The sequence below is a fragment of the Notamacropus eugenii genome, chromosome 3 (genome assembly GCF_028372415.1).
Source record: "Notamacropus eugenii isolate mMacEug1 chromosome 3, mMacEug1.pri_v2, whole genome shotgun sequence".
Classification (NCBI taxonomy): domain Eukaryota; kingdom Metazoa; phylum Chordata; class Mammalia; order Diprotodontia; family Macropodidae; genus Notamacropus; species Notamacropus eugenii.
In genome coordinates, this window is record NC_092874.1 from 16194181 (window position 1) to 16218672 (window position 24492).

The 24492-nt window shown below is 44.4% G+C and overlaps 1 protein-coding gene across 6 annotated transcripts in view; it reads right to left on the bottom strand.

Moving 5' to 3' along the window:
* Positions 1–11965: 11965 nt before the first annotated feature.
* The window catches only part of OSBPL3 (oxysterol binding protein like 3), a 135110-nt gene continuing 122583 nt past the window's right edge, over positions 11966–24492 (bottom strand). For all 6 annotated transcript variants that reach the window (XM_072650955.1, XM_072650959.1, XM_072650956.1 and 3 more), the window contains 6 exons: positions 24259–24337; positions 22369–22513; positions 19482–19626; positions 17694–17820; positions 15168–15290; positions 11966–12327 (listed from right to left, as the gene is read on the bottom strand). In XM_072650955.1, the coding sequence (XP_072507056.1) occupies positions 12231–12327; positions 15168–15290; positions 17694–17820; positions 19482–19626; positions 22369–22513; positions 24259–24337 (716 nt within the window). In that variant the 3' untranslated portion in view covers positions 11966–12230. The remainder of the gene's footprint in view (positions 12328–15167; positions 15291–17693; positions 17821–19481; positions 19627–22368; positions 22514–24258; positions 24338–24492) is intronic.

Consider the following 24492-nt stretch of genomic DNA (forward strand, 5'->3'; position numbering starts at 1 on the left):
TAAAGCACATAGGAAAAAATAGAAATTTGATAGCTGAAGATAAAATGCAATTATTATCCTGCCAAGTCTGATTAGAAATCAGATTGACATGCCTGCAGCCCAACTGAAAGTCAGTAATAATATAATTAAGAGTTAGGACATTTTAATTGCATTCCTATTTAAATGTTAATGTCCCCAACACCCACCTGATTTGCAATCAGTCCTCATTTTTGAAAACTATGATCATCAATTTTGGCTGGGCACTGTAGGCTGGGCACTGTAGGTGTGGGCTGGTATCCTCACGTAAACCAATGTGCCTCCATAACAACTAGAGAGAGGTCTGTCTATAGACACTGTTATTGTGGCTCTCTGTCCTCCTGGCTCCTCTCTCCCAACTGACAGACAGTGTTGCCCAGTGGATAGCCCAGTGAATGGGCCATTTTCTATCTGAGGCCCTACTTGGTCTCCCTGGGCTGCTAGTATTGCTTCCCTCAAATTACCTTATATCTACCTTGTATGCACATTACATCTGTATATACATACACATGTGCACATACACACATGCGCACGCACATTGTCTCCTTCTATAGAATGTGAGCTCTTTTAGGACAGGGGCTGTTTCCTTGTTATCCTTGCTTTGTTGCATTGTCAGTGCCTAGTACAGTATCTGGAGTATAGTAGCTATTTAATAAATACTTGTTGATTGACTCAGAGTCAGGGAAAATCTGAATTCAAATCTAGTCTCAGACGTACTAGCTGTGTGACCTTGGATAACTCACTTAACCTCTGTCTGCCTCAGTTTCCTCTCCTGTAAAAGAGATAATAGTAGCACCTGCCTCCCAGCATCATTATTAGGCTTAAGGGAGACAGTGTCTATAATATGGGTTGCATGAATGAGAGCTCTTATTTTTTGACACATGCACAAGGAGAGGATCTATATCCACAAGCAGGAGCCTGTGATAGTGAGTCCGTTAGAGAGCTGTGGAGCTGCCCTAGCCATCAGCTCAGACTTTGCCCTCTTGCTCATACTGCCCTCCCTACACCCTACTTACTAGTACTACATTATAATTCACAATAATAAAAACAATGACTAGTGTTTATCTGTCTCCTACCATGTTCAAATTGTTCAGTTGTTTCAGTCATGTCTGACTCTCCGTGACCCCATTTGGGGTTTTCTTGGCAGAGATCCTAGACTAGTTTGTCATTTTCTTCTCCAGCTCATTTTACAGAAGAGGAAACTGAAGCAAACAGGGTGATGTGACTTGCCCAGGGTCACACAGGTAGTAAGTGTCTGAAGCAGGATTTGAACTCAGGTATTCCTGACACCCAACCTGGTGCCATATCCAGTGTGCCACCTAGCTGTCCACCATGTTCCAGGCAATGTGCTTTTAAACACTTAACAAATATTATCTCATTTGATCCTCACAACAATCCTGGGAGGTATCATCAATTTGCAGTTAAGGAAACTGAGTCAGACAGAGGATAAGTGATTTGCCTGAAGTCCCACAGCCAAGATTGGATTTGAACCCAGGTCTTCCTCACTGCAGGCTTAGCACTGCGCACTGCATAGCTATAAGTTGGTGATAGCAAAGAACTTGATAAACTCATTCGAGTTTATCTGATATCTGCTACAACCATTCCCTCCCTTAGGATGCTTGAAGGAGTACCATCCAACAGTAGGATGGCTAGAAATTTCTGAGGTGCCCTCCCAGATCTCCTGAGATCATGGCCAGCAAGCTATCACCTGTGCCACCTGTTTCTAGGGCTGGGACTGACTGTCTGAGACTTTAACTGAATTTCCCATAGGATGATGGGGTCTCAGAGCTGGAGAAGCTGTTGGAAAGAATGATGCCCAACCTTGTATTTTGCAGATGAGCCAGCGAAGGCCTGGAGACCCCATGCAGCCATGCCACTAGGAGATGGCCGAGCTGAGACTAATGCTCAGGCCTCCTGGGTCCTGAGCAGGGCTCTTTCTGCTCTACCACCCCACATCCTTTGGGGAGCTGAGAATATTCCTGGGGAAAAAATCACGACTCTGAGTGCAGATGAGCCATGAGAAGAACAGCGGGGAAAAGGCCATGTTGTTTATTTCTGAAACAGTATTCCTCCACTCCATCCCAGCCCCACACATACAATGGTTGGGCATCATGCTCCTCTCTGCCAGGTGCCAAAGAGATGAATCCTAATGAGGGATGGTGGCTGTTGCCTGAAAGACGCTGCCAGTGCCAGGGGAGGAAAGTGTATCCATCACCTGGCTCCGAGGGGCCCAGGTTCCCTCAGCTTGTCACAGACCTTTGTGCTTGCCAGACCTCATGGGTCCAGCCAACTCTCTATTCGGCTACACCTCCCTCCCCACCAACATGACCCAGCAAACACCGAGCCCCTCACTAGTGCTGCTTCAAGGCACTGGAGAGGACCCTCAAGGAGCTTATAGCCCAACGAGGGAATAAGATGTCCCCCAAACATAAGTGTGATACCAGGTAGTGTGATGAGGGTGAAGGGGGGGCCTAGACAAAGAAATGGGAGGAGGAGAGAGGTAGTTTGGCATGATGGGTATGGAGCTGGTCTTAAGAAGATCTGGGTTCAAGCCTTGCCACTAATATTTTCTTGGGGTAGAACCCTGATGGTTGTTTAACCCCTCAGGGTCTCAGGTAGCTCTTTAAGATTGTACATTGAGGACTCTTTGCTAATCTCTCTTAATAAAAGAAGCTACACTGATGGATCTGGTCTGGTTTAAAAAAAGAAAGAAAGATAAGGCAGAGATTTTCAGGTAGGTCAGGCCAGGGGACAATCAGAGAAAGCTTAATGGGAGCCTTGGATGGCACTTGGGCCTTGAAGGAAGCTGGGCGTGGAAGGAAGAGAACTTCAACAGGAAAAGAAGGGAGGACATTCCAAGAATAGGCAAATGCTTAGAGGCAAGGAAGGGCAGGGCAAGACTGGGAAGCAACTAGCCAGGAGTGGGACCAACCCTATTTCTGCCACTTTCAAAGGCATATGACCTTAAGCTAGTCACTTGCCTCCCTTGTCCTAATTTTCCTGATCTGTAAAATGAGGGAGTTGGAATAGATGACTCCTGAGGTCATGTGAATGTCTGCCCCAGGTATTGGGGTGGACCTGCCATCAGCCCTACTGTTCTAGTGCCATCTTAGTCAGAAGTCATCCTTTGGTGAGTTAAACCATTCCTGATTGGGTTGAGTTCCTGGTAAGTAGAGTGAGTACAAACTTATCTAACCAATTCTTACTAACTGGCCAGAGAGCATGCCTTCATCTCTGCTACCACGCACATATACCCAACTTCCTCTTCCAACTTCTCTGTATTCTCTTTCCACCTCCCACTCTGGGAACAGTAATCAATCAGCACCAGTGCTTTGGGAAAAGTGCATCAGTGGAAGCACCATGGATCCTCTCTCCATTTCAGTGATGTTCGATACAAAAACAGCCCTTGCTGGCCATGACAGGCTGCTGGATGTCCTGTTTACCCCATTGGCATGAAAGACCCTGGGGCAGGCACACGGTAGTTACTTAATAGATGCTTTTTCTGTTTATTCCTTCACTCATTTCTTTCCTTCTTTCCTTCTTCCTTCCTTCCTTCCTTCCTTCCTTCCTTCCTTCCTTCCTTTCTTTTTTTCTTTCTTTCAGTTTTCAACATTCATTTCCACAAAATTTTGGGTTCCAAATTTTCTCCCCATTTCTCCCCTCCCCCACCCCAAAACGCCAAGCATTCTAACTACCCCTATCACCAATCTGTCCTCCCTTCTAACATCCCTCCCTTCCCTTATCCTCATCTTCTCTTTTGTCCTGTAGGGCAAGATAAATTTCTATACCCCATTACCTGTATCTCTTATTTCCTAGTTGCAAGAACAATACTCAACAGTTGTTCCTAAAACTTTGAGTTCCAACTTCTCTTCATCCCTCCCTCCCCACCCATTCCCTTTGGGAAGGCAAGCAATTCAGTATAGGCCATATCTGTGTAGTTTTGCAAATGACTTCCATAATAGTCATGTTGTGTAAGACTAACTAATTTCCCTCCATCCTATCCTGCCCCTCGTTTCTTCTATTCTCTCTTTCAATCCTATCCCTCCCCAAGAGTGCTCCCTCCTCCCACTGCCCTCTCTTCCATTATCCCCACCACCCTGCTTATCCCCTTCTCCCCCACTTTCCTGTATTGTAAGATAGGTTTTCATACCAAAATGAGTGTGCATTTTATTCCTTCCTTTAGTCGAATGTGATGAGCGTAAGATTCCTGTTTTTTCTCTCACCTCCCCCCTTTTTCCCTCCACTGAAAAGTCTTTTACTTGCCTCTTTTATGAGAGATAATTTGCCCCATTCCATTTCTCCCTTTCTCCTCCCAATATATTTCTCTCTCACTGCTTAATTTCATTATTTTAAGATATGATCTCATCCTATTCGATTCACCCTGTGCTCTCTCTCTCTCTCTCTCTCTCTCTCTCTCTGTGTGTGTGTGTGTGTGTGTGTGTGTGTGTGTGTGTGTGTGTGTGTAATCCCACCAACTACCCAGATACTGAAAAAAGTTTCAGGAGTTACAAATATTGTCTTTCCCTCTAGGAATGTAAGTAGTTCAACTTTAGTAAGTCCCTTATGACTTCTCTTTGCCATTTACCTTTTCATGTTTCTCTTGATTCTTGTGTTTGAAGGTCAAATTTTCTTTTTAGCTCTGGTCTTTTCATCAAGAATGCTTGAAAGTCCTCTATTTCATTGAAAGACCATTTTTTCCCCTGAAGTATTATACTCAGTTTTGCTGGGTAGGTGATTCTTGGTTTTAGTCCTAGTTCCTTTGACTTCTGGAATATCATATTCCACACCCTTCGATCCCTTAATGTAGAAGCTGCTAGATCTTGTGTTATCCTGATTGTATTTCCATAATACTTGAATTGTTTCTTTCTAGCTTCTTGCAATATTTTCTCCTTGACTAGGGAACTCTGGAATTTTGCCACAATGTTCCTAGGACTTTCTCTTTTTGGATCTCTTTCAGGAGGGGATCGGTGGATTCTTTCAATATTTATTTTGCCCCCTGGTTCTAGAATATCAGGGCAGTTTTCCTTGATGATTTCATGAAAGAAGAGGTCTAGGCTCTTTTTTTGATCATGGCTTTCAGGTAGTCCCATAATTTTTAAATTGTCTCTCCTGGATCTATTTTCCAGGTCAGTTGTTTTTCCAATGAGATATTTCACATGATCTTCCATTTTTTCATTCTTTTGGTTTTGTTTTGTGATTTCTTGGTTTCTCATAAAGTCATTAGCCTCCATTTGTTCCGTTCTAATTTTGAAAGAACTATTTTCTTCAGTGAGCTTTTGAACCTCCTTTTCCATTTGGCTAATTCTGCTTTTTAAAGCATTCTTCTCCTCATTGGCTTTTTGGACCTCTTTTGCCAACTGAGTTAGCCTATTTTCAAAGGTGTTACTTTCTTCAGCATTTTTTGGGGTCTTCTTTAGCAAGGTGTTGACCCACTTTTCATGCTTTTCTTGCATCTTTCTCATTTCTCTTCCCAATTTTTCCTCCACCTCTCTTACTTGATTTTCAAAATCCTTTTTGAGCTCTTCCATGTCCTGAGCCCACTGAATATTTATTTTGGATGTCTGGGATACAGAAACCTTGGCTTTTATGTCTTTCCCTTATGGTAAGTATTGTTCTTCCTCATCCAAAAGGATGGGAGAAGATATATATTCACCAAGAAAGTAACCTTCTATAGTCTTATTTTTTTTCCCTTTTTTGGGCATTTTCCCAACCAGTTACTTGACTTTTGGGTCCTTTGTCAAGAGTAGGGTATACTCTGGGAATCTGTAAGATCTCAGTTCCTCCAAGGTGGCACAATCAAGCATGTAGTGGTCTGGGTGCAGGAGGGGATTTTTGTGCCCAGAATCTTAGCAGTTACCTCTCCACAGCCACCTGGCCTCCAGTTCCGCCAAGTCAGCAGTAGGGGCTGATTTTCAGATAAGCTGGATGGGCAGGGCCGCCATTCAGAGTGAGACAAAGACCAGCTCCCCCAGGGCCTCCACACAGGGCTGAAGCAAGAATCAGCTCCTCAGTGCCCGGAGGGTTTTTACACTCCAACAATGGATGCGGCTGCTTCGACTGCTGATGTGGCCTCTGCAGTGGCTGCCTAAGGCCAGAGCTATGGAAGGCCCTTCTCCATTCCTGGCCAGCTGAAAAAAATCCTGTCACTGACTTTTGACACCTGTGGGTTGAGGGATCTGTGAACCCACTGTTGCTGGGACTGGGGATTCTGTGACTGGAGATTCCTCCCCCAAGGGCTGTTCATGGAGCCGTGCTCGGAGGCTAAGGCTGGGCTGGGTTCTGCTCCGCATCCAGTGCAACAGACGTTTCCCATGGGCCTTTCAGGTCACCCTGGGCTGGAAATCTCCTCCACTCTATTGTTCTCCACTTCTGCTGCTCCAGAATTTGTTGAGAGTCTCTCTGTACAGGTATTTTATGGGCTGTGTGGGGAGAGCCTCCATATATGTGTCTTTCTACTCCACCATCTCCTTCACTCATTTCTTAATAAGAAGGCCTTAATGGAAATGACTGAGTGAAACCAGGGTCCTAGTTGTCAGAAGGGTTCAGGAAATGCTCCTTAATTATAATGACTAATGACTAACTGTGGTACCTGGTGGAGGGAGTTCTATACTAGGATCTCCTCATATGGATGAAATCATAGGTCCAATTCGCCTCACACCTCTACCAAGTCTGGGGATGTTTAGTTCAGACAAACAAATAAACAAACAAACAGCTTGTTTATAGTCAAGTCTTGCTCTAAACACACATGTGCTAGTGCACATACACACACACACACACACACACACACACACACCTTAGTACTGTCTTTCTTCTCCCATTTATATTCCCAATGCTTAGCATAGTGCCTGACACACATTAGGTGCTTAATAAATGTTTGGTGACTATTGATACCACAATTGTGTCTGTAAAAGAGAAAATGTTAAATCCTTTCTGGCTCCATTGGGCTCCCCAGAACCAAGCTGAGTTAATCAGGAAAGATTTCTAAAAAGAGATGATTGATCTCTGGAGTATAAGAGAGCTAGACTTGTAGCTTAGAAAACAAAGAAGACTGGACATAAAGATGGGGGGGGAGGGAATCCTCTATGCCAGTCATGAAATGGGTTTGCCTTGTTGAACACAGCCTGGGTGCTACAAGAGTTGGCATGATGAGACACTTTCACCTTCTGGTATAAAGGCAGAGTATTACTCCAATTTGCATTAAGCCAACCTATGCTCCTCTCTGTGCCCATCAAACACATGTGAACAGAAGAAATTCAGACTTAGGACAGCCTTTTCTCATGTCATTTATTCAGGGATAAACTAGCTCCATAAAGAGAGTCCCTTGCACATTTGTGAGTATTCACAGGGTTGTTTAAGACAACATGATCTGACTTTTAAAAATACACAAAAGGAATGGCACAAGTGGCCATAAAAATGATGCCCTCCAAGAGACTGGGGTTAGGTTAAGGGGAATGAAACTGCTGTGAGTAAAATAAATGAATTCAGCAGCCTCTAAATGCTGCAGTCCCCCAAACCAAATTACCATTTGATGGTTGGCATTTCAGCCATCGTCATCACTCACAGAGGCTGGTATGACACATATTTCCAATGCAGAGAAATAAACGCCAGTTCTGAATAACAGATAAATGCACTGAGGATGCAAATCAAACCCATAAAGAGAGACAACAGCTGGCAGGGAAAAAATAGAGCTGTGCAGATGTCAAGATCTAAATCAAAGACATTTCAAATAAGTGATGCTAATGCACAGGAACCGTCATCCCCAAGGTTATCAGGATGATTTTTCTATTGCTTCCACTCTGAATTAGAAAGTGCTGGGCTATTCTACAAGAGCTTGAAGGCTTACAAGAAGCTTCAAGGACCCAATTAACCCATGGGGGAGTGTCTATCTCTTAGCATTTGTCCAAGACTCTCTGGATACACCCCTGGACAATACAGAAACACAAAGCCAGTGGAACAAGTTGGGTATTTGGTGGAAGAAGTGAAATGCAGCAAAGAAAGCAGGAGTGATCTTGGAATAACTGTGAACATATTCCTGGAGGTGACCTGTTAGCTTTCCTCTCTCCTTAGCATCCCAGCAGTGCAATACCCAGAGTCCCTGCAGGAAGTGAGTGAAATTTGTGAGAACCCTCTTGGTGTCCTACTATTTGACCGGGTCCTCAACCTTGGTAGGTGGTCCCAGAATTTAGTCCATTGATGTGAGAAATTCATTGGCTCATGGCCTGGCCATTCCTCCCACTGTGTTTACACAGATTGACCCTGCTGGCCAGTAATCAACCTTCAATATTTTCAGGTAGATTCATGGTCAGTCAAATGGGCTCATTTTCTAGAGTCAATAGCAGCAAGTGTAGGGAAAGCTCAGTGAGGCTAGGGACAGGAGATAGGAAGAATCCCCACAAAGCTAACTTGTATGAAGTTGGGAGTTCCCTCCAGTCCCCTAGAAAGAATGGTGTTTTATATTTTGTCTTTGATTGAAAAAAAGACATCAGAATTAGACTTTATGAAAGTCAACTTGATAGTAGAAAAGAAGGCTGAACTGGGGAGTCAGGAGATATAAATATGAATTCTTGCCTAGCTGTGTGAAGGGGTGGTTCAGTACCATGGAGAGAGCACAGAATTTGGACAGAGTTCAAACAGGGTTTGAATCCCAGTTTCTGTGCCTTGGTGTCCTTGGGCAAGTGACTTAACTTCAGTCTCTGAATCTATAAAGTAAAGGGATGGAACCTCTAATGTCCCTTTTAGCTCTAAATCTCTGATCTTAAGCCTCTGGGGGAAGTCACATCCTTTCTCTAAAGCCTTCAGTTTCCTCATTTGTGAAATGGGGGTGATGATCCTTGTATCCTCCATCTCCGAGCACTGCTGAAATAGCAACAATTAGCTAAGTTCTCCCTTTCCAAGGCTACCCTTGCCCCAGTAGTGTTGATTGAGGAAGGGTAAGATTGAGGATGGAACATGAATTTTTAATTGTATAGGAGTCAGAAATTATTCCATTGTGTGACTACTGGGCCTCCCTAGGAAGCTCCTTCATCTCTTTGGGTCTTATTTTCCTCATTTGTAAAATGAGGCAGAACCACAGAACTTTAGAGATAGATGAGTCCTCTGAGGCCACCTCATTCAACCAATCCCGAAAGCAGAAGCCCCACGATGACAAAGCCAAGAGGTTGTTCAGTCTTTGCAAAAAACAATGGAATTAGATGATCTCAAAAGTTGAATTAGAATGAATCATTCTGAATTAAAGTAGACATCTGATCCTCTCACCCAATCCGATGTCTCTGGTGGGTTTTCTAGAATAATCTAGATTTTAAAGTTGCTTTGGAGACCAAATTGGGTAAGAGGGAGCAAGCTAACAGTGTATCAGAAATAATTGAAAATGGATTATTTCTGAGCTTGGTTTTTGGTAACTAAATATGAAATAACCAGCAGGGGGCACTGGCCAGCTAACTTCAATACAGGAAGGCTTTTTTCCCAGTGCCTGCTGTGATCAACTTTCCCAAGGACCATTCACAAGGTACAGATTTTCTCACTGTAGACCAGATGGGCACTATATGCCCATCCAGATCTCAAATAATGTGGCATTTGGTCTGACTTCCTTTGTGTTTATGAAATATAAGCATTGAAAGGAATGGATTTCCATCTACAGAGTATGACAGCTTTCAAGTTTTCCGATCTTTTTTACACTATAGGCTGATAGGTGGTACAACTAGGTCAATGAAGAGGCACGGATTAGTGAATTTCTGGGCATAGTTCCAAACTGTTTTCCAGAATGGCTGGACCAATTCACAGCTCAACCAATGATGGACGGATGTGCCTGTTTTCCTAGAGCCCTAAGCTTTTTCAAAACCAGCCCCTACATCAGGCTTGTTTCAGGTTACTGGCAGTGCCTTCTCCCCAATTTACTCTGTGTATCTCTTGTGTGTTCACAGTTGTTAGCCTGCTGTTCCCCTCTTCCCACCCATGACTCTAGGTTCCTTGAGGGTAGGGGACGTTTTTGCCCTTCATTGTATCCCTGGTGCCAAAGCAATTGATAAATGCTTGTCTTAATTTCAATAACATGCAGAGTAATCGATCAATCAACATTTATTAAGTGTCTATGATGTGCCTGGGGATACAAAAAGAGTTAAAAGACAGTTCCTGCCCTCAGGGAGCTCACAATCTAACAGGGTAAGACCTGGGATCAACTTTAGAGCTAAAAAGGGACCACAAGACTTAGCCAGGATCACTCCACCTTCAGCAATGAGAAAACTGAAGCCCAGACTTAGCCCAGGCTGCACCGAGAGTCAACGGCCGAGCTGAGATTGATCCTGTCTTCCGGTTCCAGAGCTGCTAGGACCACTGCCTTCATCATCTTGAGCTGATGTTCTCCCCAGGAAAGCTAGCCCCAATTTCCTTATGAGCAACCGGAACTATGCCCTCTGCTTGTGTGAGCAGAGCTTGGCTAGAATTGACACCAGACTAGGACCAAGGGATAGTGTTTTGAATGGAAAGGAGATTGATCTGCTTGTGTGCGTACAAGAGAATGAGAGACTCCAATTTCGAAGGATGATTTTATTGTCAGAAAGCTTGATGGACAGTTGTCCTTTGCCCTGGGAAAGAGCCCTGCCCACTCCATACAATGCCCAAATCCTACCATTGTCCTACAGTTGAACAGCCTACAAAGCTTCTGCTTTTTTTCTCATTTGTTATTGTAGCAGGTCAAATATTTGCCCACTCTGAAACCTGTCAAACGTTTTATTTTGTTTTCTGTCTTTCTTTCTTCTTGCACAAACTTTCCTTACATTCTTCTCTAATGCTGAGCTTCCGCACTGGCTTGTGCATCAAGATGGAAGGTTTACGCATTCATTAGGACCCAATTCTAACGTCATTTGGGCAATTGCTTGGTCACATATTTCTTTTATTGCACATACTAGTATATGACTGTGATTTGGAATCACTCACCGGCACAAAAGGTGAACTGCCTCTCCCTGTGGTTTGAATCTGTGCTTTCTCTTAGGCAGCTGCCAAGTTCACAAAGTAGAGACACCGGATGGAAGGGCAGTGAATGGGAGAGAGCGATGGGTGAACAGAACGCAGCTCAGTACTGCGGGACACAGAAAGTCATCAAAACAGAATGGAGAGTTCAAAGGAACATTGGAGATCCCATTGTTTGGGGCATAATAAGGCAGATGGTCAAACATTTTGTACAAGATCGAAAATATGGTACTTCTAAGAGGTAGAAAATACTAAAATAGTATTTAAGAAAACACATCAGTTATTTAAAACAATTAGGTAAATTTGCCAAGTTCTTTTTTTCTTAAAAAGTTCCCCTGTTGTGTGTTTCAAGTTCTTAGAAACCAGCAAGTTTGTGGATACAAACACATTGTGGATTTCAAACTGAAATGTTCAATACTGAGACATTGTTTAATAGGTTGTGGTGGGAGGGTCACAGGAGGACAGGAAAGCAGGTGCTGCTTTCAGTCCTAGCCAAAGGTTTGGTTCTCCCTTAGGGCAGCTTCCCCAGTGGCTGCTTTGAGCCATTGATCCAAAATGCTGGGCATGGGGTTCTCTTTCCTAATGCTTGAACAACAGAGTACAATTGTGCATGTAAGGCAACTGGACAACCTCTTCCAGGAGGTTCTAAACCCATATTAAATAAAAATAAGATTTCTTTTCATTTCACAAGCCCACCCTCCCACCAGAGAAAATAAAAAGAGATATTCAGACTAGCCCCTGCAGAATCACCCAAGATGAGCAGTTCTCCAGTGGTCTGAGGCCAAAAGGTTGCTGAGCTGCCAAATTAAACTTGGGCAGCTCATCAAGTCAGGGCTCTCTTTCTGTTCTCTAATATATCTGGGAGATATTATTTTTTCCCTTCAACACAATTCAATAAGGCATCAATTTAATCTGAAGGTCTGTGAAGCCTTTGGAAAATTAGTGTTAAAGCTTCTCCCCTTCCCCTCTCCCCAAGCCTCTAACATTCAAGATTTCATTTTATTAAATAGTTTATATATAAAAAGAAATTAAGGTGTTCCACATTCATACAAACAATCATGGTAACAATTGGAGTTGTAAAGAAATCTGTTGAGGAAAATAGATGCTTGTATACTTACAAGGTTAGATTAAGCCCAAATGTATCATTCTAGATGGTGTCTTTTAAATACATATACATATATTTATATATCGATAAGTATGCATTGTCTCGGAAAGCAACCAGCAGAGAATGAGAGGTGGATGAACTTCTTTCACCACAGAGTGGGATTATCCAGTTTGGAAAAGCCATGGTCTCGTCGAAGGTCCAAGTAAGTACCGTTGCTCACCCATGAGTCATCACTGGATTTCCTGGTCAATATCAAGCAGTTTGTTGAATGAGCATCTGAAGGGTTCTCTAAACACTCCCCTTACCTGAAGTTACCTGAGGCCTCAAAGAATACAGCTGCTTTTTGCTTTGTGAAGTTCTCTTAATACTATCACACAGACCAAGATTAAAAGGTAGCAATTACTAGGAAGGCAGAACCTAGAAGTCTGGAAACTTGGGGTTTTTTTTTTTTGTCTTTGTTTTTTAAAATCTTCCAGGCCTCTGACTTGTCAAATATGAGAGACTGTGAACAGTTTGGGTTTTTGAAAAAACCACAAGGGCTCATCTGGTGTCACATCCATCAATCACTAAGAATTTATTAAGCATCTACCATGTGTCTGCTACTGTGTTAGACCTTGGGGACAAAAAATAAATCTATGTGATGAATACATATAAAAGGATACAAGGTGAGATGAACAGAATCATTCTGCATTGACTATACCCACAAGTATGTGTGAGAGGGCCCAGAGTCTGGGGCCCTTGTTGCCCACCATGCATGTGATAAAGGCAGAAATGTGGAGCAGGGGGGCAAAAGACAATGTCCTCTCCTTCCCTTAAGTTCACTTGCATGCTAGACTCAGAGGACTTGGGGAATTCCTACCATTAAATCATATAATTCTGGGACAAAAGCCTGTGTTTCAGTCCCTGATACAGGGAATTAAAGAGAAAAAGACCCCTAATGGGGTCTCTCTCCAGTTATATTAGCACCCTCAGCTGGGTGTGAGAACTCAAAGTCTGTAGTTATGACTAAAATGCTACCCACATCAGCGAAAGACTTTTAGTCACAGCCCCCTAGGAGATAAGAATTGAGTTGGTTCTGAGGGCTCCAGTCGAAGCCCAGAAGCTGGTACCAGGAAAGATCCATACCTACAGAGCCTGTGTCCCATCCACGTGCCTAATGCAGCTATCTCCAGCTGTGACCAAAAAACAAAACTGGAAGCAGCTCATGGTAGAGACTACCCAGCAGGTCCAGCAGGGGACAGACCCTGTGGGAGCAACACAAGTGTACCCCCAAAACCACAGCAGTTCCGCAGCAAAGATTAAGGAGTGGTCATTCCATGTGTATCCTGTTTACACATATCTACACATGTCCTATGTATATATGTGCATCCTATCAACATTTATTAAATGCCTACTGTGTGCAAGGCACATGGTATGAGGCTCTGGGATATACAGAGGTGCTGTGTGACCCATTATACAGGTTCTCGTGGGAAGGAAGGATAAGGTCTCATCTTCTCAGCGATGGTATGTTTGCGGGACAATGTTCCCTGGATTTGTAGGAGGAAATATTCTGTTGTTTCTCTTCTTAGTGAGCTAGTTCACTAAAGGTCCTTCATAGGTCCTTAGGTCTAGGGCTGGAAGATGCCTCTGATGCTCTTTAAACCTAACCCCCTCATTTTAAGGATGAGGCAACTGAGGCTTTTGGAGTGGAAATGACTTGCCTAAAGTTATACTTTGCTTTGAATTGTCTCCTCTACTGCACTAGCAAAAGTAAATTCGCTGTTCATATTACTGAATGATTGACTGATTTTTCTTCAGTTTTCTGACCATGTCAATCCCTTACTCAATCAATGCCAGCAGTTCCCAGAGTCCTTTGTTTATCATTCAGTCATTTCAGTGGTGTCTTACTCTTTGTGACCCGATTTGGGGTTTTCTTGGTAGAGATACTGGAGTGATTTACCATTTCCTTCTCCATCTCATTTTACAGATGAGGAAACTGAGGCAAACTGGGTGAAGTGACTAGCCCAAGTCACACAGAGAGTAAGTATCTGAGGCCAGATTTGAACTCAGGTCTTTCTGACTCCAGCTAACTGCCCAGTACCCCTCTTGGATCAGATATAAACTTCTCAGTCTCACTTTTAAAGCTTTTCACAATCTGGTCCCAACTTATCTTTCCAGCCTCATTGAGCATTATTGTCTCCTACCTACCTTTTGGCAATCCAGCCAAACTGGCTGTTGGTCATATGCAAAGCTCCACCTTTCATCTCTGTGCCTTTTCACTGGCTCCTCCCGTGCCTGGAATAAACTCCCTTCTCATGGAATCCCTCTCCTCCTTCAAACCAAACTTGAGCCCCTTATCCTGCATTAAACCTTTTCTGATTTCCCTAATGGCTGGTGCCCAGCCTCCCAACTGCCTTGTATTTACCGATCTCATACTTAAGTTTTTAAAGCTGAACATGGCACTATGACTTTTGGGAATATCCCGTGTGTTTAACTGTTGCCTGGCTCTTTGTGAACAAACTCTTCATATCTGTATTCCTGGGGCTCCATCCAGTGCCTGAAGCATAAGAGGAACTTAAATACTTAGAGACTGGGTGTATTACATTTGAAAAACATCAAAGTGCTTTGGTAACTATAAGCTACTCTCATGCAAAGATCCATCTTTTCAACACAAAAGTCCTCCCCAAAATGCTTTGGAATGTGGAAATTTCTGAGAATTAAGGTTATGGGTGACTCAAAGGATAATGTGGCCATGTTGTTCCCTCCTTGTAAAAGGAAAGATCCTTGAGGGAAGGGAGTTTTGGTTTTTATTTTCATAATCCCAGTCCAATGACATGCAGTGTAGAGAGCACTGGTCTTGAAGCTGGAAGAACTTGGGTTCAAGTCTTATGCCTGAGTGATCCACTTATCCTCTCAGAGCTCAAGGTACCTCTAGGCTGAGAAACTACTGGCCAGCTCAGATCATGGGGGTCTTCTTGCCTAAGAGGTCCCTATACCAAAGCTATCACAGCTCCAGTCCCAAAACTGTCTATTCCCAGTCCCTCCATCAGCTCTGCTGTATTCTACGTGGCAGCAGTGGCCTGCCAGGGGGTGACAAGCATACCTGAAAAACCGAGGTTCATGTTCCAAGTTATTCTCCTCCATGACCCGCCGTCGCTCCCTCTGCAGTTGCTCGATCCGTTGCTTCTGTGTTTCTGCTTCTTCTATTCTCCCTTCTTCTAAAAACCTGGACAGAGAGGACCAGAGATGGCTCAGAGATGTCCTTGGCCAGAATGGCTCACAGGCATGTCCCCAGTGCCTTGGTGTTTGCACCGCTACACAGTGGGGAGGGGAGAAGCTCAAGTATTATTATTCCCATCTGGATGATGAGGAAACGAAGGCTCTGAGGGACAGACAAGGAGATGCAGAGAGTAAGAAGTAGACATGACTGGAGCCAAGGTCTCTGGTTTCCCTCTCCAGGGTGCCTTATGTAACATTGCGTGAAATTCCTGAAACCCAAATAGACTTTCCTGGACTTTCCAAAGTGTTCTTATTTACACTATGAATAAACTAGCAGGTCACAGTGGTGACAAGAACACTGGTTTAGGGGCTCATGGGATCATAGGTCTCAAGTTGGAAATAAGATTAAAGGTAATTTTAATCTTTCATGAGCTAAGAAGGGGAGGTAGGGTTATATCCACCTTCTAGATGAAATTCCAAGGCACAGAATGGTTAAAGGCCTTGCCAACACCACGATGCTGGGTTCAGAACTCAGGAGGACAGTCACACAAGCATTTACATCTAGGGGCCCTGGCTTTCTCTGGGCCATGGTTTTTCTGTGAACTCTAAAGTAGGAGAGATTCCTTGTGGTCACAGCCATCTATGGCTCTTATGCTCCAAGCACATAACAAGAAGCCTTCATGGCAAAGGGGAGAAGATTCTGGGATCACCGAGGGCCATCTGAGATCCAAGATCTTGTGCCAGAAGCTACATACCATCTGGGCTGACACATTCTATTTGAGAGAAGAAGGAAACGAGGAAGTGAGGAGCTCAGAGGTAAAGACACTTCTCCAAGGTCCCTCAGGTACCTACCGAATATGGATCTAAAGCTGGGCCCTAGGAGGTTGTGTTGCCTAGTGGAAAGAGCTCTGAAGTTGAGGTCAGAGAATCTGGGGCTGATGCCCAGCTCTGTTACTTAGTGCCTTTATGATCCTGGGGAGGACATCACTTATATGACTTTGGTCATCACAGCAATAAAATGAGAGCTTAGACAAGATGACTTCTTGAGTTATAACCTATGACCCCCAAGCCAATATACTCTGACAGTCTGTTCATCTATTCACCCATCTATCCATCCATCCAAATATTGCATGGGCAACTCTGTGCCTGGGGCCATGATGTTAACAACGAGGAACAATGAGGAACAAACACAGAATGGGTTCTTTGTCAACGGAAAGATCTAATTTACTTGGAGTAGATGGTAAGGTCTTTAAGGAAGGAGATTTTTAATTTTCTTTTAATCTTTTTTTGGCCTTGTCTGATGCAGACAGTGGTACTAATGCATTGAATGAATTAATGTACAGAGTGCATATCTTTGAGTATTAGGCATTGGAATGGTTGGATGGTTACCACAAGCATACTTGAGTTTCAACCTCTGATGGTGTTCAAGATGATGGCAGACTAGGGGAATGAGTCTAGTGTTAGATGGGATTATTGAGAGGCCTAGTACCCAGTCCTGCCTCTAATACTAACTGTGGGACCCTGGACAACTTGCTTCATCTCTCTGGGTCTCAGTTTCCTCATTAGTAAAATGGAGATAATCATACTTGCTCTCAACCCTCAAAAGTGCTCTGTGAAGAAAGAGATCTGGCAACCTTAACACACGGTAGAAATGGGAGATGCTTACTCTGTTATTGTTAGATCTTGGCACCTGCATTGAGGCGGGGGGGGGGGGGGGGGGGGGTTGCCTCAGTAGCAAATCCCTGTGTCATTCAGGAGGGTGATGGACAACTGGAGACAATAAGAGGAGGCTGGATAGATGATGATGGACTTGGCCTCCTGGCCACAACCTGACCTGAGGGAAGGGGAGGACGAGGGAAGAAGAAGCCTGGGAGGGAGGGGGAGCATGAAAGCCTCTGCCAGTGCTTGAAAGTCTGTCAGATAGAAGAGAATTTGACTTGTTCTGCTTGGCTCCAGAGGGCAGAACTAGGAGCAACAGGTGGATGGTGTATGCAGGAAAATTCAGGCTTGACATCAGGAAGAACTTTCTAACAATCCAATTCATCAGAAGCATAATGGGCTTCTTTGGGGGAGTGGGCTCACATTGGAAGGGCCCTTAGAGGCAGTGGAGTCCAGGGGGAGAAACAGAGGCTTAACAAGTTTAAGTGACCTACCAGAGTGATACAAGCAGCAGGTAGCAGAGTCTGAATCCTAAGCTAGTTCCTTCGATTCCAGATTCAGGGCTTTTTCCACCAGATCACTAGCAGACTCCAAATGTCAGGGATACCACAGTAAGCAATACTAGTTCCCTCTCATCACTGATATTCTGAAACCCTGTGATTAGCCTCAGTTTCCATCTCCTTACCTCCCCTGGGGAACGAGGGGCATCTTGGCAGGTGACTGGAGGACCTGAGGAGCAGGAGAATGTTACCTTTGGTCTGGTCGGAACCGCGTGTCCGTTGAGGGGAGGTATGGTTTGGTCAATGGATCCAGCTCGTTCAGCTCCAGAGCAAACTGGGTGAAGCCGTAATATTGCTCATGCCCTTTGGGCATGGGGTCTGCAAAGAAGCACAGCAATGATTGGTGCTTCCCTCCCTCTTCCCCAGCTCTTTTTCCTTGACCCCCCACCCCACCCGCTGTTCTCTGACTTCAGGATCATTTTGCTTCCAAGCTAATAAAGCATCCCGACAGAAAGGACAAGGGTGTATTACCCTCCTCCTGGTTTCCCAGCTTGGCCTCAGGTGACTGTGAAGTCTAGACACTCACTTAAACAGGAAATTGAGGAGCCTGAGTGTGACAACTGGCATCCAATTTCTGCAACTCCACTGGGCTTTCCTCTAGGTGATTAAGTTCTCCTGAGCTCTATTGTTATAAGAAACTTGCTCATAAAAAAAAATCTTTGTTTGTTTTTTCCTGATTCTCACTCTGCCCAGATTTTCCCAGCGTTGACTTTAGGATTTTGAATTCTGTCAGGCCTGTTTTTCCCTCCTTGATCATACCTGGAATTAACACACACAGTGTCGTAGGTGTAAGTGGACTCCACCCTACTTGAGCAGGTTTTGGTCTTGAGTATGTCATTTACCCTTTGTGGGCCTCAGTTTCCTCAACCATAAAATGAGGGGAAATGTGCTAAATGGCCTCTGAGGCCCCTTCTGGCTCTAGAGCTGAATAGGAAGCTATGTGATACAGTAGAGGGTGTGATGGACTTAGGAGTGAGAAGTCCTCAGTTCTAACCCCACCTCAAATACTTGCTAGCTGTATGACCCTGAGCAAGTACCTTAACCTCCATCTGTCTCAGTTTCCTCATCTGTGAAATGAAGTTAACAATAGCTCCTGCCTCCCAGAGTTGTTGTGAAGATAAAATGAGGTAATATTTGTAAAGCGCTTTAAAGTCGTATGGAAATGCAAAAGAAGTGAAACAGTCACTGCCCTGTTCAAGCCACCTTGAGGTCGACCCCAAGCTGTTCTGTTTGGCCTCAGAGCCCAAGGGACCTGGTGAGCAGAGGTCAAAGCCTGTTGGTGCTTGAAGGGGTCTCAAAGATCATTCCTTTAGTGCATCCTAGACAGTCAGAACATAGTGATAACGTGAATTATGGCCAACAGTTCTGGAGCACTCAAGTCCAACCAGGCCATTTTCAGTTGAAGAAACTGAGGCCATACTAAAGTGACTTGCTCCAGGTCACAGGCCCCAGATTCAAGCCTAGGTCCCTTTAACGCCAAGCTCAGACACCTTCCCATGGTGACATTCCTGAGTTCCTGCTGAAAGTTTTACATTTAGAATCTGAATTCAGGTTGTCTGAATTTCTGAATTCACCACTCTCCTGCATTACTTCATCACAAGCCTACAAGGAAGTTGGTACAAGGATCATTATCCCCATTTTACAGATGAGGAAACTGAGGACCAGAGAGGGGAAGGGAGCTGCCCAAAGTTTCCCCTGTGTAGTTAGGAGCAGCTTCCTCCAAAGGTCAGACTCAGTCTTTAGCTCTTTTCCCTTTCGTGCTAGGTTTTACACTGTGCCATACATACTAGAGACAATAGTAATGTGTATAGATTAAAAACTTCCCAGACTGAGCCAAGGGCTGGGTCCTGCAGCCAGATGCCAGTGTTCACAAGGAGCTCAGGGTGAGGGAAACCCCACTGAGACATCTCCTGGCTAGAGCCCAGCTACTGATGACTGCCAGTCTCCCAACCACATGTGAGCAGTGCCCCCATACTCACGCGCTCTCCAGATACACGTTGATGAGGACCGTGTGCCACTGTAGATGCTTTCATGCCACTTCCCAAAGAGACGGTGCACGGCTTTGCCCCCTTTGTCAAAGACGGTGCCTTCGATCTCGTGGGAGTTGGTGCTCCAGTATTTGGCCTAGAATGGAGAGGGGACAGGTCACCCACCACTTCATGGTCACAAAGGGAATTACTTTAAAAGTGAGAAAACTCACACCAACTCTTCTGGACTTAGGGACCCAGAACCTCCTATGTGTCCAGCCTCGTTGTCCTATCAGCATATCATTTGGTCAACTTTTCAATTTTGGACTTCAGCTGGAAAGGCACTCTCCTGTTACAGTTATTTTATTTTGAAGTTCTATGCACTATTGCATACAATAACTGTTTTACGTAGATGAACGAAATTATTGGGATATCAACTCATCCTCTGCAAGCATCCTAGGGACAACTCAATCACAAGGAATGATGGAAATGATGTACAACTTATCCTGCTCCCACATGATTTTGATATTCTGCTCTGTATTTTGAAAGCTTTTTGTTCTATATGACTTGGAGGTAACATGATGGTGACATTATTAAAAATGCATCAATTCTACGTGTAAGAAATTCTGGGCAACAGCCTGATCTATAACAATGGTTTAATTCCAAGGCAGTTGTTTGGATGATTTCTCAAGGATGTTTTGAGGTCTGTATTTGTAGTAGGGAATTTGTCTCCTGTCAGTCCATGACAGACTGCTTTTCTTTCTCTCTCTCTCTCTCTCTCTCTCTCTCTCTCTCTCTCTCTCTCTCTCTCTTTATATATATATATATAGACATACGCACGCACACACACACACACACACACACACACACACTATAAGAGTCTAACCACCAGGATTTGCCTTGCCAGGTACTCAGCAGGTGCTAAATTTCTGCAGAGAATCTGAATGATTTTTACCATTTCCTTGCATGATCGATCTATATTGACTATTAAGTCTAGCTCCTCCAATATAACCTTTTCATAATTCCTGGTGGTGATGACCTGGTCTTGAATTGTATCATAAATCTTTCCGTTTCCCCAAACAAATCCCTACGATGCTACTTTGTTAATATTCTTCTCCAAGGCTGTGTCACCAATATCACCTGTGACTCCACTCTCCGATCACAGGGATTAAAGAGCTTTCATTTGAAAGCAGCCCACTGTCAGTTATATTTGACAAACCCAATAGTGGGTAGATGTTATCAGTCTTTTCTATTGTTTGGTCGAGTGATATCTGCTTATAGCTTTTCTACTGCCCTCATCCATTCCCTTGAGACAAATCAGAGGATAAGGAGACTCTGTAGTGTTAAAAAATTTAATATTTGGATTTTTTTCTGCATGAAAGGTCGCATCTTTTGTAGATTAATAACGATGGTTACAATAACATCTTTATATAGCACTTAGGGATCTCCTCTGGATTTCAATGACTTTTCTTATTTATTCTCCTAAAACAAGGATAAACCACCCAGGTCTTTGCCGGGAAGAAAGTTAACTCTTCCTATACTGATTCCTCTGGATATCTCAAAGCTCGGGGGAAGTACTCGTGTGCATTGGCTGCAGGTCCCCAGTTGTGCCAGCAGAGAGTGCTAACTCCTTAGTAGCCTGTTCCCCAAATTTAGCCTAACCTGGCTCCCCATACACAGGTATTGTCTTCAGCTGAAAACAGTGTGTACCCCAAGTCTACTGACTACATCCACTGCACCCTTGAGCTCCTTCTGAAGACAGCTGGGGTGGGGAGGTCACCTCCTGTGCCCTTGGTTCTCTAAGCAGATGATAGGATTATCGGGACCTCAGAGGTCATCTGGTCCAATCCCTTCATTTTACAAAGGAGGAAATTGAGGCCAGGGAGAAGAAGGGACTTCCCGAAGGTGTCTCAGAAGGAACTATCCAAGGTAGAGTCTGTTTCCCCCTTTTCTGACTTCCTTATTAAATGAAAAGATTAAGAATTGTAGCAACTTACTCTGATTTCTAGGGCACTTTAAGCTTTATGAGGACTTTCCTCACAACAGCTTGGGGAGGCAGGTGGTACCAGTATTATCCCCAATCTATAGATGGGGAAACTGAGGCTCACAGAGGTGGAGTGATGCATGACTCCAGTCCCAGTCCATGACTACAAGGTCACTGTGCTCCTGGTATTACACATGGAATCTCATCAACCTCTTTGAGTCTGAAATCTTTGATTCTATGAATTGGCTGCTCAGACTAAAGGAAAATGTCTCTAGGGAAATTCAGCAGGGAGGGGGAGAGTGTGACTTCACTGCTGTCCCATTCACAGGCAGTTCTGGGCCACGTCATTTCTCAGACTCTTAGAGGTAGGGTGGTGCAGTGGGAAGAAGTCTAGATCTGCAGTCCTAGGATCTGTGTCTGACTCAGAGGCATTGGCCTAAGTGAATTCTCAATTTTCTTCCAGCTCACTATGATCTGGCAATCCTATTCAGTCATTCTCTTGTATCTAACAAGCAGGGCTGTGGCCAACCCAACAAGCTCTATTGTGGTTTGACTGTAAGGCTGCCAGGAAGGACCTGATTCCCTTCTCTGAACCTCCCCCAAGGAAACGAACCTGCCTCAGCAACTGCCTCCCCAAACCTCGCAGCTCCAACTCCATGCCTTCAAGATTGCTGATCCCTGACAAAGACACTAACACTGAGCCATTATCAGTCCGCTCCTCCTCAGGGTGGGTGAGCTCTTCAGAACAAATTTGGAGAGGGAAGAGGGCAAGGAAGTCCAAGAAGCCCTGGAGCCTGGGGGGAGGCAGAGGCACCACAGGGCAGGAGAAGGAGGGGCAGAAGAAGGAGCCTGGATGCCTAATTCTGCCTCTGAGAGCAGCCTCCCCACCCCATCCCACCTCATCCTCCCAGGTACCTTGATAAAGTTCACTTTGCAATGGCAGGAATCTTCATTTAGATTCTTAATGATGATTTCCCCATAGTGTTCAATCCATCTCTGGCCACTCAGGATGTTGTGAATGCAAGAGGTCACTTTGTTCCATTCGAAGTGATCGCCAAAGCTGAGGGAAGGTGAGGGCGAGGAAGATGATAAGCGGCGATGATAACCAGAATGGCCTTAGTGACGGCCCCATTCACAAACCCCGATGTGCTCTCCTCAGCAAGGAAGAAACACGCAGGATTCCAGTATTTTAGTCAGAATAGAATGCGAGTTCCATGAGGAAAGGACCATTCCACTTTTGTCTCTGTGTCCCCACTACCTGGCACCCAACTCATGATAAGAGATGGCTAGAAGACCTAGGGAAGCTAGGTGTCACAATGGATAGAGTGCCCAAGGACTACTTTTCCTCAGTTCAAATCCAGCCTCAGACACTTACTAGCTAGGTGACCCTGGGCAAGTCACTTCACTCTGTTTGCCTCAGTTTCCTCATCTATAAAATGAGCTGAAAAAGGAAATGGCAAAACCCTCTGGGATCTTTGCTAAGAAAACCCCAAATGGGGTCACGGAGAATGGGACACAACTGAAAAACTGAACAGCAATGGACCCAAGTTCAAATCCTGCCTTGGACACATGCTATTCTGTGCAACCTTGGTCAAGTCACTAAACCTCAGTTTCCCTGTGTATAAAGCGGAGATAGTAATAGCACCTACTCTTGTTATGAGAATCAAATGAGATAGCTGTATTTTGTAAACTTCAAAGTGCTATATAAATGCTACTCATTATTTTATTAATAATTTTAATTGATTATAGATTGATTGACAAAAGCTTTCTTCAAAGCAGAGCTTCGATATCACACCCCAGAGATGTTATCAGGGGCAGGGAAACTTTGGCTGAATCCAAACTTCACAGAAGTTTTGGGGATCCCCAAAAGATTTGTTTTGTGAAATTTGGGTACAAAGAGCCGCACTTGAGGACCTAGAGGGCCCCACGTGGCCTCAAGGCTGCAGGTTCTCCACTCCTGGTTAGTCTTTACCATCTCTTCACTTAATTTGCATATACTTGGGACTTGTTTATTTGTCTGTCCAGTCCTTCATCCATGTGTGTACAAGTTGTGTTCTCCAAGGAAAATGTAACCTCTTCAGAGGTGAAGACGGCTTTGGTTTAGGCTTTATCTGGACCCATGATTTCATCAGTGCAGGGGAGCTCCCAGGGAGGAAACCCCCCTTCCTGTCACAGTTTAATAGAAGAAAAAACCAAGGCACAGACTGAGAATGACTCGCCCAAGGTCACTCAGCTCGGCAGTGTCTGGGGCCCACTCTGAACTCGGGTCTCCCACTATACCCCCAGATCCTTTGTCTTGGGCATGCCCTCTTTATTTCTCCTCCCAGCCTTGGTTTCACACACATCAGGTGTGAAAGTAGCAGGTTAGACCCCATGAGCTCTGCGCCTTTACAGCTCTTGTGTCAGGATTTGAAACGACATTATTCTCTGTGAGACTGACATCATTTTCTTTCAAATAAGACATTTTGACATTGAGGTGAATTGACTTGGGTGGACTGTTCCCAGGCAGTGGAAATCTGGATAAAGGCTTCACTGTCCTTTGTGTTGAGGAGGGAAGAGCCTGGGATGAGTGAACACTGGTTAGAGCAGAGAGCAGGGTCTCCCAGGCAAAGAAAACTGGACACAGAGAAAATGAACCAAATCTGAGCCATCTGTCCAGTGTATCAAGATAGTTCCACAATTTAATTTTATGTGCAAAGTCATGCACGGTGGCTTCAAAGGTTTCCAGCTAATTGCTTAAATTTCAGCCACAAATTCTATCCAGTTTGGGTTAATGGGGCCATGACGCCTCAGCAGGGAACTTACGCAGGAAGGGTGACGTGCGTTGTGCCAATTGGCACGATTTCCATGGATTTACCCCAGAATTTGTTTTTCCATCTCACATCTGAAACAAAACATCAAATGTCAGTCAGTTCATAGAACGGAGGCCTACTCTGAGGCAACCTATCAGTCAACGCACTAATTAAGGGCCTCCTGTGTCCGGTGATGGAGAAGAAAGGCCGAGGTCAAGGGATGACTTGTCAAAGATGTTGTAGTGGG